The 14,337-nt window shown below is 48.9% G+C and overlaps 3 protein-coding genes across 5 annotated transcripts in view; 1 reads left to right on the top strand and 2 right to left on the bottom strand.

The window, feature by feature from the left end:
* Positions 1 to 1,377: 1,377 nt before the first annotated feature.
* On the top strand, positions 1,378 to 3,645 carry FVEG_01834 (hypothetical protein). Of its 3 annotated transcripts, none has more exons than XM_018888838.1 (3): positions 1,378 to 1,491; positions 1,584 to 2,842; positions 2,892 to 3,645. In XM_018888838.1, the coding sequence occupies exons 2-3, from the start codon at positions 2,062 to 2,064 to the stop codon at positions 3,311 to 3,313; spliced, it is 1,203 nt and encodes a 400-aa protein (XP_018744860.1). In that variant the 5' UTR covers positions 1,378 to 1,491; positions 1,584 to 2,061; the 3' UTR covers positions 3,314 to 3,645. The 3 variants fall into 3 exon arrangements, with proteins under 3 accessions (XP_018744860.1, XP_018744859.1, XP_018744861.1); XM_018888837.1 differs by having other exon boundaries at positions 1,570 to 2,842; XM_018888839.1 differs by lacking the exon at positions 1,378 to 1,491 and having other exon boundaries at positions 1,504 to 2,842.
* FVEG_01835 (ATP-binding cassette, subfamily G (WHITE), member 2, PDR) lies at positions 3,575 to 8,960 on the bottom strand. The gene is made up of 3 exons (XM_018888840.1): positions 7,844 to 8,960; positions 6,653 to 7,692; positions 3,575 to 6,605 (listed from the first exon to the last, which is right to left on the bottom strand). The coding sequence occupies exons 1-3, from the start codon at positions 8,520 to 8,522 to the stop codon at positions 3,801 to 3,803; spliced, it is 4,524 nt and encodes a 1,507-aa protein (XP_018744862.1). The 5' UTR covers positions 8,523 to 8,960; the 3' UTR covers positions 3,575 to 3,800.
* A 3,867-nt stretch (positions 8,961 to 12,827) lies between these two features.
* Positions 12,828 to 14,337, bottom strand: part of FVEG_01836 (fumarate hydratase, mitochondrial) — a 2,555-nt gene continuing 1,045 nt past the window's right edge. The window contains exons 2-3 of the mRNA XM_018888841.1: positions 13,287 to 14,310; positions 12,828 to 13,235 (exon numbers count right to left, since the gene is read on the bottom strand). Coding sequence (XP_018744863.1) covers positions 13,046 to 13,235; positions 13,287 to 14,310 — 1,214 coding nt within the window. The 3' untranslated portion in view covers positions 12,828 to 13,045. The remainder of the gene's footprint in view (positions 13,236 to 13,286; positions 14,311 to 14,337) is intronic.

The raw sequence follows: 14,337 nt of genomic DNA, 5'->3' as shown, positions 1-14,337 counted from the left end.
TGATCAGGAAATGCCTCAAAATAATGGGGATTTTTGTTAGAGCTGGTGTTTATCTGGACGCTTTTGGTATCGCCAAGCTTAATCTAAGTTTCTTACTGCGGGAAGAGCTAGAGTCGAAGCTTCAAGTTCTCGTATAACCTTGTAAGAAAATATCACTGGAATTCACGGCTCGTATCAGAGATCAAACCTCAAGTATTGATTGGCTGTAGCTCAATACCCTTTGTAACAATTTTCATCTAACCCACTTCTTGCTTGGCGATAGCTGACTTACATCGACTAAGAATTGACAACCCCACAGTAGATCCCTCGAATGCAACTCATCCAAGGAGCCGTGTTAAGCTTGAGTTGACATGGACCACTCTCTGAGCCTAAACAAGCCGGCATTCGGTAGTCTCGGAAGCTCGCCAGAGCCCTACGACGATAGCCTTGTCTGTTTCCGGAGCTTACAGACTGATACTAACCAGTCGAATCATACAATCACTTGATGGCTCTTGATTGATAACTTGGCCATGATGATCTTTCTATGACGTGAGGAGAAGCTTTAGCTACCGCACTCGCTCCAAAGTCAATTGATGCTTGGACTGATAACACCAGGGAACTCCATTTCCAGTATCATTGCTCGCCGGATCAGAACTTGCCGTGCCAAGTCGTTGATATTGCAATCATGTACTACAAGATTTCATGCAAGGTACAAAACACCCTTATTTGCGCCTCCGTCACACAGCAGCACATCAGTATACCTACCTACCTTAGACAAACATCCCCAAAGCTCCTTGTTCCTGAACATCAAATTAATGTGTGGCAACGTTGCGCCTCGTGTGTTTGATCACCAACTGCAATGCTAAAATTGGAAAGCCAAGTAAAAGCTGCGACAATAACACTTGCTCGTGAGGAATGTTGGCAGCGCGTGCCGTTGGAGCCATTCCCGCTTCTCATCGGAGCTTATGTTAGTGGGCAAAGCAAAGAAAAAACGCCCACGATTCACTAATCTCCTCTGTCTTCGCTTCTGATGCCAGGGAGAGATTTTATTTGTCGCCTTATGCAGGCTGCTTAATTTAATGGCTTGCAGAAAATTACATTTTAAACTTTATTATTCGACGTGCAGGAAAACTCAGTCATCTATCTCATTGTGCCAAGGCTCGCAGTAAGGGAGGGATACAATGTTTTTGTGTTTTGGGTTGGTCAAATCTTGCTCCCTTGCTTGGAAAGTCTCACTTATCGAGTGTTAGCAAGTTCTTTGTCTTTTCTTCAGTACGATCTAGCTAGCACTTTTGGAGCCGATCTCGATCAACCTACTGAAATGTAGGAGAAACACACGTGAAATGTTGCAGGCCTTGGTTCTGCGGTATGCTTCAAATGAGACACCAGACTTTGCCCCTTGGTTAGTTGCTTGGACATTGTCGTTCCTGGGCTTTGAAAAAGATTGTTGCCCCTGTTTCCTTTGGAACAAAACAATTCTTATCAAAAAACATCAACATTGATAGCCGCAGTGTAAGCATCGACCGTCTTCTTACCTTTGAACGATTGAACTCACAAACTGATCTCTCTCCTTTTCATCATGACTGATAGATCCTAATATTCAGATACCTGATAAGATACACGAGCCGAGATGTCATGAGCAGTTGTTGTCAAGGCCATTTGCGCCTCGCCTGTCGTTACCATTCTTCGAGACTCCTTGGGGACATGCCCGCATCGGCCGACTGAGATGCCATATTGGCCCATACTAAACCATATGCCTTACTTGCCTCGTGCTGTCAAGGACAGACAATATTTGGAGGACAATTCATATGTTCTACCACTTCAGTCCTGTTCATGATCATGACATGAACTCCAAACATCGTAACCCTAACCCTCCCCTCATCTCAACAGCCGTGTCCATCAACCGAAGATTTGCGGAGGGGGAGGGGTCATATGGAGACATGCTACTCTCAACGCAGTCATCATTGGACAATTGATTGGCCCGGCTTTGCTTGGAGAAATACCCCATGTCATCATGCCCATGATAAAAGAGCCATGATGGCTACTCCCGCAGCCATGAAACTGCTCAATTGAACTCTCCTCATGCTCAAAATGACTGTCACAAAGCTCCCCTTTCACGCCGACCACATCGGCTCTCTCATCCGCCCTGAGGCGCTCTCTCGCACCCAGGAGCAAGCCGATGCCGGCCAGGTCACTGCTGAGCAGCTCGCTGCGACGCAAAAGGCTGCTATTGCCGATATCGTGAAGAAGCAGCAGGAGCATGGAGTTCGCGCTATTTCTTCCGGCGAGTTTGATCGCAAGTACTACTTCTCTGGCTTCTTTGAGCGTCTAGGGGGGTTCCGCGAGGTTGAGCCTGTTCCTTGGGATCTTGTCCGTCTCTCTGCGCCTCCTATAGCTGCGCTGAAGAAGGCTGGTAAGCAGTATCCCATGGCTGCTCTCTGCGAGTCCAAGATTGAGTACAAGAAGAGCCCTTATCTTGAGAACTGGAAGATGCTCCGCGAGTGTGTTCCTCGTGAGCAGTGGGCTGAGTGCAAGTTCACCATGCCTCCTCCTTGCTATTTCCACCTGCGGCTCGCCTCTGGAAAATGCTATAGCCCTGAAGCCTACTCTAACGATGAGGACTTCTTCGCCGATTTGGCCAAGGCTTACCGTCAGGAGTTCAAGACTTTGTACGATGAGGGCGTGCGAAACATCCAGATCGATGACCCCACCCTCGCTTACTTCTGCTCCGATGAGATGCTTCAGTCTCTGAGAGATGAGGGTGTTGACCCCGATAAGCTGTTCGACACTTACCTCAAGGCTCACAACGATGCTATCGCTGACCGACCTGAGGGTCTCCACGTTGGACTTCACGTCTGCAGAGGTATGTATCTCAGTTCGCGGCAATGAGCCCACCTATTTACACGCCACAGGAAACTTCTCCAAGTCCATGCACTTCAGCGAGGGTTCATACGAGAAGATCGCCGAAAAGTTCTTCACCGTCCTCAACTACGACACCTTCTTCCTCGAGTACGACAACCCTCGTTCCGGCGGTTTCGAGCCCCTCCGCTTCCTCCCCAAGCACAAGAACGTCGTCCTCGGAGTCATCACTACCAAGGAGCCCGAGCTCGAGGATGCGCAGGTCATCAAGCACCGCGTGCTCGACGCTGCCAAGATCATCGCTGATGGTCAGGGTCGCAGCCTCGAGGAGGCTCTTGAGCAGGTCGGCATCAGCCCTCAGTGCGGTTTCGCTAGTGTCGCTGTCGGCGCCGAGGGTATGACTGAGGAGAAGATGTTTGCCAAGCTCAAGCTTGTCAACGACGTTGCTAAGGAGATCTGGCCTGGCAAGGCTTAAAAGTTGATGATTTCAAAGGCTGTAAAAGAAAAGAAAAGTTGTACATAGGCTTGGGGATTTGGGAGTGACTGATGCATAGCGCGGTGTTGATGGTGGTGTTGAAATGAAGATGAATGAAAGCCCATAGCACTTTGGGTATTAAGGTTATGCGCTCATATGAGTTGTGCCTGTGCGCAAGGCGAAGAACTGGTGATGCCATTTGAGGCTATCTATCTCAACATGGAGGTGCTCGAATAGACATCACACTTCGATTAAAAAAGGCCAGTTATTTTCAAGAAAATTTCATTGAAAGGGGTATGGGTATTCTTCCTCCATCCCACATCTGTGTCCATCATATTACAGTGTCTAGTAAAATCTCTCATGTACATGTTCGGCAATGCCATGCCGTCTATATGCAAAGGCTAAACACCCTCACAAACTCTAGTAAATAACAAAAATCCTCCAGTCTCATACCCAGTACAAGATATTCATTTTTTCCACCTTTTTTTCACTCCTTCTTGACGGTCTTCTTCTTGAAGCTCTTCTTGGGCATACGCGCAAGCCAGTAGATGAATAGCGCAGCACCCATGTTGAAGATGATGTACGCCCACAGAAGACCAAAGTTGCGCCATCGGTCGGCGTAGTCAATGTTGACACCAGCGAGGTATGTGTTGGTGTACTGGACAGTGCAGAACTCGCAGTTGGAGGTGGCATCGGGGTCAACGAAGTAACCGCCGACAGCCTTGATATAGTCACCCATGTACTCAGTACAGGTTGAACCATTGGGTGGTGTGATGGGTACGAGTTCGTTGCTAGCGCAGGTGACTTCCGTGTTAGCGACACCCGTTGCTAACATGCCTCCGACTAGATATGTGAACGGGGACACGTAGTACATGAACTTCCAGAAGCCGGGTAGAGTTCCCTTGGGAGCGAGGACACCACAGAAAATCAGGCAGAGCATGAACAGCAGGTTAGCAACGTTGGCACCACCCTCAGCTGTTTCGAATCCAGCGATGATCATAGTGGAGAAGGTAGCGGTGAAGATGAGGAAAGCCAATAGCAACAAGAACATAAGGGCACCACGTTCGGTAGTTTGACCGGCATCAGAAGCGTTGTTGTAAAGACCGACAGGGTAGTACCAGCCAAAGAACATGATAACAGCCATCAAACTATTCCAAGGCAGTTCGACGATAATCTGCGCCAACATGAAGATCTTCCATGAGTAGACCTTAGAAGGACGCTCACGAACTTCGTAGAGGGACCGCTGAATGACGAACTGAGGCATAGACTGTTGTACGAGTTGACCGAAGATAGTAAGCAAGTTGAAGATGGCGAACATCTGGTTCTGAAGACCCTGGATACTGTTGGGGGCTCGGAAGAAGACGAAACCGATGAAGAGAGCGACGAGAGAGCATAGAGCAGCCTTGGAGTAGATGTAGACGGGAGTACGCCAGTACTGTTGGAAAACACGGAAGAGGACCTCCTTGAGTTGGACCATGAAGGGAGCAGCGAACTCGCGGTAGCTACCGTCATCGACATCGGTATCCTCAACACCCTGCTTCTCACGCTTGATACGCTCGAGTTCGGCCTGGACTTCCTGATATTCGGGGCTGTCGCGCCAAGTCTGGAACCAGTCGAGTTCGGTGTGAGATCCGGGAGCAGCACCAATAACTTCCAACATCCATTCAGCAGGGTTAGCCTCAGGGGGGCAGGCGTGTCCACCGTAACGCTCAAAGTAGCTGGTCATGGTCTTGGAGTTTTCGCCGATATCACCAAAGTAGACAGTCTTGCCACCCTTGGCCAGGAAAAGGAGTCTGTCGAAGCGTTGGAACAACATGGCAGAGGGCTGATGAATAGTGCAGAGAATGGCTTGGCCAGCGTTTGTCAACTTCTCAAGAAGATCCAAAATAGCCCAAGAGGTTTGAGAATCGAGACCAGATGTAGGCTCATCAACGAAGAGCAGCAGAGGGGGCTTGGCAGCAAGTTCGACACCGATAGTAAGACGCTTACGTTGCTCGACGTTGAGACCTTCACCAGGAACACCAACCACGGCATCAGCATATTCTTCCATATCAAGGAGCTTGATAACCTGTTCCACGTAGTCGAGCTTCTCCTGCTTAGGGACGTGGGCGGGCTGGCGTAGGAGGGCACTGAAGTTGAGGGCCTCTCGGACGGTCGAGGTCTGAAGATGAAGGTCCTGTTGCTGAACATAACCGGTCTTGCGCTGGAAGGACATGTCTCGAGGGTTACCATCGACCAACATCTCGCCTGTGATAACACCCATAGAAGTACGGTCGGCCAAACAATCAAGCAGAGTGGTTTTACCAGCACCAGAAACACCCATAAGGGCTGTCAGGGTACCAGGCTTGACCCAACCATCGACATTATCCAGAATCTTACGTGTTTCGTCCTTGATCTTAACCTCATAGCAGACATCATGCCACTGGAAAACCGAGGTCTGCTCCTGGAGCATACCGCCATCCTTGTGGGTTCGGCTTCGAGTGCGTTCAGCAGTGACAACGGGACCAATGTGAGCCATAGCAGCCTCAGGGTCGCTATGCTTCTTCTCGGCATTGGCAACGGCAGCAGGCTTGTGACCGCGTCGGTAGACCAGGACTTCACCCTTGGACTTCTTCTCAGAAACGAGTTCGGCGGCAACCATGTACGTGAAAGTGAAGAGAATGATCCATGCGATGACGATACCAAAGTTGCGCCATCGGTTTTCCCATTTGTATCCAAACTGCAGCTCGGCGTATCGGTCACCGTTGACAGCAGCTTTTCCAGGTTCAGCTCCAACAGCACTGCACACACGGTTCTCCGTTGCAACGTCTCCGTATCCAGGTACCGAAGGGCTAGGAACGAACTCGTTGCAAGTGTAGTCGCGGTTGTGGAATTCGTTGACGACGACAGCCTCGAAAGCGTAGGCGATAGGGTCGATCCAGTATAGCCATTTGCACCATCCAAGCATATAACGCTTTGGAATGACGAAACCAGTGAAGATGACAAGATCCAAAATAAGAATAGCGGCGGGGACAAGAGCCTGGAACAAACTGCGAGTAGCGGACGCAATGGTACGGAAGATCATGGACATGACCAAAACCACAACGAAAGACATAAGGATGAAGAAGAAGAAGGCTCCTGGCTCGCGTTTTAGGTTCGTCATGAAATAAAGCGTAATATTGAAAACGATCGTGTTGGCGATTTTATACGGCATGTCGCACAGCATCGAAGATATAGCTTCTGCAGACGGATGATATAATGCATAACGACTATGTTTTTCGACGATTGGACGTTGCGCGTACAAGGCCAGAATCTGGGACTGTTAGTATTGGTCAAGAGTGAGATTGGAATAAAGCTTACCTCGAGAGCACTTGCGAAAGCGTTCATCAAAACAGCAAAGAACAGGAGAGCACCACGCTGGAAGAAACTGCTTGAAGTTTCATCCAGGTTGAAGAAGACGGAACCGATAATAAGAGCCATGACGAAGTTACCAATAAGAGAGCCAACAGTGATGCCAGGGTCACCCTTGAGTCGCAGCCATCCGCGCCACAAACAAAGCTGGATCTGCTGGGAGTAGGAGAGAGTGTAGGGAGACTTGGCACGCTGTCGCTTAGCCTGCTGCGCTTGCTTGGAAGCACGGAAAGCCTCAGCGTCTGGGCCGTTGATGGGGTGAGCGACCTTGTAGTCCTCAATCTCGGCCTGCAGAGCCTTGTACTCGGCGCTATTTCTCCAAGCGGTAGCAAACTCATCAGGGGTTCGGGGAACCTTGCCCTTGAAACCGTCACGAACGATTCGCTCGTTAGGAGCAGTCATGGAAGTGAGGAAATCAGGGGTGGTCTGGCGTGGAGGGCACTCAAAACCCAGGTTGATAAAGTACTGCTTAGCAGCATCAGCGCGGCCAAAGAAGATTTGTCGGCCCTCGTATATGACAGTGGCCTTGTCAAACAGGTCATAAGCGCTTTGAGGCGATTGGTAGATGGACACAATAGCGGTGTTGTTGAAAAGCTCAGTTTGAAGACGGAGGGTCTTGCAGAATTCGATGGCGTTGGCGGAGTCGAGACCTCGAGTTGAGTTATCCCAGCACTGCAGAGGAGCACCAGACAAGGCAGCCTCAGAAATGGTAACACGCTTGCGCTCACCACCAGAGACACCACGGATGTACTCGTTACCGACGCGGGTATTCACGGTGTGAGAAATACCAAACATAGCCATGACAACATCTCGGAGGTGATCGGCAAAGTCGTTTCTGTTCAGGCCCTGAGGAAGCTGTCGAGGCTGTCGAGCTCGGGCAGCGAATGTGAGGGTATCGCCAACAGACAGCATAGGGAAATGAACATCAATCTCGGCGGTGTAGATAGCCTCACCGCGGTGGTGGGAGTGCATCTCCTTGGCGGTCATACCTGTGGCACATTGTGTTAGATACTGGTTACTTGGGCGCATGTAGGTACGAGTTGTGTGTTGCACGCGACAAGCCCATTGCCGATCGCAACAGAAGATCGAGTCCGTGAAACCAAACCACCCCTTATGTGTGGAATCTGCAATTCGACTCACCTTGGTAGTTGAAGTAAGACCCCTCATCGACGTAGATACCGTTGAGTTCACCAGCAATGGTCTTGAGCGTGGTGGAGCAACCAGCACCGGGAGGTCCAAGAACTACAAGCATTTCGCCCTTGTGCACAACACCATCAAAGTTGCGCAGAATATCAATGCGCTGTCGCTTGCGGCCAGTGACCCTTCCGACAAGGTCGCCCAGAGAGAGCCACACATTTGCGACATCGCCCTGGTAATCGCTAGCACCACCATAACCGTAGACATTGAGGTTCTGGTAGCAAACACCAGCAGATCGGAAATTGGCGCCGTCCTGGTGAACTAGTTCCACGACAGACCTTGCCCATTCGCGAGCGTTAAAGTTGGGAGAGTTGGGATTCAGAGGTGAATCCTCGCCAGCCTGGAAAGGATTCTGTCCGTCAGGGTGAGTGGCAGAGGCGTGCGAATAAGAGCGAGCGAGGGCCTGAACAATAGAGGTTCTTCGCTCCATCTCTGAGTCTTCGTCTTCCTCATCTTTGCCTAGTGTGTCGGCAGGTGATGATGAGGGCTTCTCGTTGATCGCTTCGTCATCGGTTTGCTTGTCAGCAGCAGGAACATTGTTACCAGTTGAGCCTGCGCCTATGGCACCCTGCCTTGCAGCAGTGGCGTCGTTATTAGCGTTGATCCCGTAGAGCGCCGACATGATGAATTGTGACGGCTGAATCTACTTGGGATTCTCGCAATTGAGTTTCGAGGTTGGTGAGTGATACCCCAGTGACTGCAGAATTTCGTATCTCGTATCGAAGTTGTGAGTTGGGGTGTAGAATGTTGTTCAATATGCGAATTGATAGTCGAGTAGCTATTGTAGGAGACAAACCAACTCAAACAAAACAACAAGAAAAGAAAAGGTATTAATAAAAGGTAGGTATTAAGGATCGACAATGAATAGACAGCCGATCACAAGGAAGTAAGCAGCAGTCCCTTAAAAGAGGCGTGTAACAAAGAGGACCCTGGACAGCGCAAGGCAAAACAAAACAGGAGGGAGGTCAGGAGAATATGTAAAATATGAAGGAGCTCTCACTCTCTCAGTTCGTCATGTCCTCCGTCGGTAAGCTAACCTAACAGAACAGAGGATGGAGATAAACTCGCGTGGATCGTCCAAGCAGAGGTCCACCTGTCGACTAGGCCCGAAACTGAAGGGTAGACGACAAGGGGTGTGCACACCCAGCTACCTCAGGTAGGCAGTTCTAGCGCAGCTTTTGGAAGTGCAAGCGGGTGCGGCTGCAAGCCTCTGTAGGGGTTGTTTCTCACTGCCCGGGGCCGGGTTGGTTACTGGCTGTCAACGATTTACTGGCGGCCGCTCCAAGTACCTACCTACCTCGCTCGCTCTCTAGTGACTGCTGTATTTAACTCTTTCTCTTTTCTTCGCTTTCAAACTCAAACTGACTCAAGATGATATTCCCAGTTTTCAGTCCGCAACAGTTGATCATACTCGTCAACGTGTCAACGCTGTCACAAAGTCCGCAGCTCTTATCCACTGCGCCTCTTCATCTCTCCGGCATTAAGAAACAATTTGCCCTTTCGCACAATACCAAAAACCCGACCCGATACGCAATGACTATTTAGGCAATCATAGAGGGGTGCGCTGTTGAGTCAAAACATCCATTACAGTGCCTGTTTACAGCGTGAGAGACAATTCTTGGCGGATAACGGGTGCCTCCAAACTCCGACACTCCTGGCCATTTAAGCGAACGAGGATCCCGGGAATGGGAGCGAATTGCATACATGCCCCACTACTAACTCCGCGTGCTTAGTGCTCGTACCCCTGGATGTCATGTTATTCGTCGTATTGCTCGCATTCAAATGATTCTGACTGGTAGTGCAGCTGTGAGCCACTATGATTTAACATTGCGTTAGAGGCTCACATCAGCCACAACCATGAGAATTCGACTCACTCTCTGGTGATCTTCAAACGTTCAGTATTGGTTCTTGAATATTCGCATTCGACCCTTTCCTGAAACAAGACGCCGGAGAACTCTATCTCGACTAACACAGCTAATCTCATCTTCTACCACGCTGCATCAAACCCTATTTGTCGCGCTTATTTATCCACCAAGAGCCCTACAAGATCTAACTGATGATAATATCGTCTCCCCTTGCAAGGACCAGTGATCAGAAACTGTTATTTCCAACAAGGACAGATCTCTCCGATCTTCTCCGCAAAGATAAAAAACTTTGTTTCCGCATCCCAACTTCAAAACAGGTTGCGAAACCGTGTATTCATCATTCGGGTCGTTGCTAAAACCCGTCGGCCGATAGCCAATTACTCACGTTACAGCGGATGGAAGATCCTCCGGTCAGACGCCTCTGATTGGACAATGTGCAATATGTTGGTGGTGACAGTCTCACGTATTCGAGTTCTGTATCGGAAAATACACTCCCTTTTATCTGAGCCTTTTTTCCCCCCTTCTCGATCCGACATCATGGGTAATTCTCATAAAGCTTGGCCGTCAGCACCAGTATTCCTACTCTTGAATTAGATCCATCAAGAAAACACCAACGCACGGCTAATGTTCGTTGTTAGTGGTAGCGTGAGCTTACTCCATTTCTATCGGGGTCTTCCAAGGACCCGACAACCCGTCCGTACCCCCGTCCACACGGCCCGCTAGTCAGCTTGAAATGTCAAAGGCTGAGTCAATTTTGACCCCTTTGTTACCATTGTGGGGGTTACGATCCTTGATGAGACCGCAGCAGTGATGGCTGCTTCTTCTGTTGCAATCGAACCTACGCGTATATCAAGCAGGGTTTTCTTGCTTTCTAGTGAATGTTAAAAATTGGTGTTTTTTTGCTTCTTATGGCTAGTGACAGGGGAGCATGAGCAAGTTCTTTCAACAATGCAACGTGTGCTAGGAGCATTCAGTCGCAAATAAGCCTATTTAATCTGAGATTCATCTCGTTGACATGCCCAAATTGAGCAAACATGGCTTGACCAGCCCTGGGTACCTTGATGCATGTTCAAGTCGTAATAGAAGTCATTTCTAGATAATTCTATTCCGATCGGTACAATCGAGATCCGATCACGCTTGACGATCATGTCTCATTTCCAGCCCATTGTTACCTTGGCGCTCAACTTCTGCCCGCAAACTCTCTCTGCATGCTACGCTGAGAGTTTATATCCGATCTCAATCGGCTCTACAAAGCAAATACAACCTCAAATCTTCGTCCGAAACTTCACAACCATTCTGCCATCTCAACCTCAATCTCTGACTGAACCCATGATGCAGCGGAATGTCCAGACCCATTCGTCTAATTACACCTCACACCACGCGCCACGAATCCGAAAGCGAGACCGTAAGATGAAAAAGACCCTCAAATCTTACACGATTAAACGGTCCCTGCAAGCCCAACGTTGCCCAAGCAAGGGCTTGGTCGATCATTAGTGAGTGAGGTCCACTATAAAGTCCGCTCCGCATCGTAAATGTGCTCCAATGTGCTCAACGCGCAAGCTGCGCATCCTAGTGTCAAGCCATAAGATTTTAAACATTTCGATACGTCTTTGTCTTACGCTGTGACTGATATGCAGGTGGACGATGCAGGGGTAGGAGGCTGACCGGATAATGTTGGTCCGTAAGCCATTGGCCGCGTGTGTGCTTACTGCAGAATGTGCTCAGTGTGAATGCGTGTGCTGTCATGGTATTTTGGCTGCTTGAAAAGTTTCCGCGTTGAATCCTTCGGAGACTTATATGGACATGTTGTGTTATCCGTGATAAATCGACAGAAACCCAACATAGCGAGTTACAGTGTGTAGAAAGACAGACAGTTGATTGATGGAAATACAAGGGCCAACCCAACGGGGTTACTGAGAAATAAGTGAAAAGACCTTTGAGCCGATTTCCTATGACGGGCCGTACCGTCAAGTCGTCCCAGAGCACGTTCTTTATATCAAGGCCATCTCTGCCGTGGAGTTCCAAAGACCCCCAGGGCCTTGATCAGCTGAAGAAGACATGACAATGGCACCAAAGCATCTTGTCAATCCCCTCAACTAGCGGGCCTATTGACAGGCTTCCTTAAAAAATATTCTAGGTTTCTATCATTTTCTGGCTTGCATAAATGGACCGGGAGAACTGTAACCATGTTTTAACAATATTCTAAGAACCAGAACATTAAATAGTCAAAATGTCTCTACACAACACGCGAGGTATAGCCAAGGGGGTCTCATATAATGAGATAACTCAATATAATGCTTTTTTCCCCAGCATATCACAATATAAAGCGTCATACACTACGCCAAAAACGAAAAAAAACACAATAACCTTAAATCAAGTCTCAAGGTCATACAGTACTGCTGCCTTCAACCTTATAATCCAACTGAACAAGTGGCCTCAGTCCACGATAAGAACCAGAACATAACTTATTAGCTTAATGCTTCCACGAGATATCATAATAGGCGATATAGAAACACTAAACTTGAAAAATTGCATTTTAATAAGATATTTAATATAATATAGAAGCAGTAAGTATATATGCATATATATAAGTGAAACTTGATAAGAACGTGTTTCGTTTCTCATCATGAAACATCTAGCTAACCTAGAGGTAGTTAACGCTGAATCTATCTCAGAAGTGTTTCTAGTCAGAAGAGCTGAACAAGACGTTGAGTATCTGCTATAAACTCACCCTGAGCTAAACGTGAGTTTAAAACGCCAGATTGAGCCACATTTCCGAAGTCTTTATCACCCGGCGAGAACTGATGCTGGAGTGTTTGCCATCGGTTCCTGAGCCAAAGGGTTGGACACTGAAGCTTTAGGGAATGATCACCTGCGATCTCCTAGAAAAGGCTCGAATAATTAGCTATTCGGTGGTCGAATCACGTCTGTTGGAGACATCCGAACAAGCATCGCTTTTTGTCTTTCCTGGGATAAAGTGAGCCAATCTAGTAGCCATACATGACTTGTAACGATATTATGCTAGCTCAACGTAAGGAATAACTGTCATCATACACCTCTATCTGGCATTTCTCTCATACCCAAGGATTTCTCCTCGACACTTCAATACGTCCTGATGGGCAAGGATAAAATAGAACGGGGTCAAGCTTACACACCATCTTTGATGGTAGTTCAAATTCCGTTATTCATATTTTACAATGTTTTATTCGAAAAATGATCTATGAGCGAGCGCTTTTATAATATTGATACATGGCATCACGATTCTGTTTTAGAGCAATTTTCACCCCTTGTAGGGGCTGGGGCCAACCATAAGCTCAGGCTTGACAAGAGTATCAAACTCCTCCTCAGTCAAAGCCTGGAGCTCGAGAGCACTCTGCTTGAGGGTCAGACCCTTCTTGTGAGCATTCTTGGCGACCTTGCTGGCCATGTCGTAACCGATTTTGGGGTTCAGGCAAGTGACGAGCATGAGCCTATAAACCTGGTCAGTACTTATTTCGTGTCTGTGATGAATAGAAACTTACGACTCCTTCATGATGCTGGCAATCTTCTCCTCGTTAGCAGCAAGACCAGCAACTAGGTTCTTCTCGAAAGAGCGCATGCCATCAGTCAGAAGGCGGGAGCTGTGCAGGAGGTTGCGGATGACCAGAGGTTTGTAAACGTTAAGCTCGAACTGGCCATTCATGCCACCAATAGTGGTCGCAACGTGATTGCCCATAACCTGGGCACAGACCATGGTCAAAGCCTCACATTGCGTGGGGTTAACCTTTCCAGGCATGATGCTGCTGCCAGGCTCGTTTTCGGGGAGGTTAAGCTCACCAAGGCCACAGCGAGGGCCACTGCCGAGGTATCGAATATCCTGAGCGATCTTGGTGAGAGAGGCAGCAAGGGTGTTGAGAGAGCCGTGGGCCTGGACAATAGCGTCATGGGCAGCCAGAGCCTCAAACTTGTTAGGGGCAGTCTTGAACTCAGTGCCAGTCATTTTGGTGACCTCCTCAGCAATAGCCTCAGCGAAGCCCTGGAAAGTGTTGATGCCGGTGCCAACGGCGGTGCCGCCCTGGGCGAGCAGACGCAAGTCAGGGAGAGAGCTCTCTACACGCTTGATGCCAAAGTCGAGTTGAGCGACGTAACCAGAGAACTCTTGGGCGAGAGTCAAAGGTGTAGCGTCCTGGAGATGGGTACGTCCGATCTTGATAATCTTCTTGGCCTCAAACTCATCGACCTTCTTCTGCAGGGCATCACGGAGGCTGTGGAGGGCAGGCAAGAGCTCGCCCTCAAGATCGAGGACAGCAGCAATATGCATAACAGTAGGGAAGGTGTCGTTGGAAGAGGCACTACGGTTAACGTGGTCGTTGGGGTGGACGGGCTTCTTGCTACCCATAGTTCCGCCGAGGATCTCGATGGCTCGGTTGGAAATGACCTCGTTTGCGTTCATGTTGGACTGAGTGCCGGAGCCCGTCTGCCAAACGACAAGAGGGAAGTGGTCGATGAGTTTGCCATCAGCGACCTCCTTGGCGGCCTGTTGAATAGCAGCACCAATCTTGGGGTCTGCGAAAGTAACAATTAGCGTTTGTT

Source organism: Fusarium verticillioides, chromosome 6 (assembly GCF_000149555.1).
Source record: "Fusarium verticillioides 7600 chromosome 6, whole genome shotgun sequence".
NCBI classification, from domain to species: Eukaryota; Fungi; Ascomycota; class Sordariomycetes; order Hypocreales; family Nectriaceae; genus Fusarium; species Fusarium verticillioides.
The sequence above is the reverse complement of the archived record's forward strand: the minus strand, read 5'-3'. Positions and strand labels throughout refer to the sequence as shown.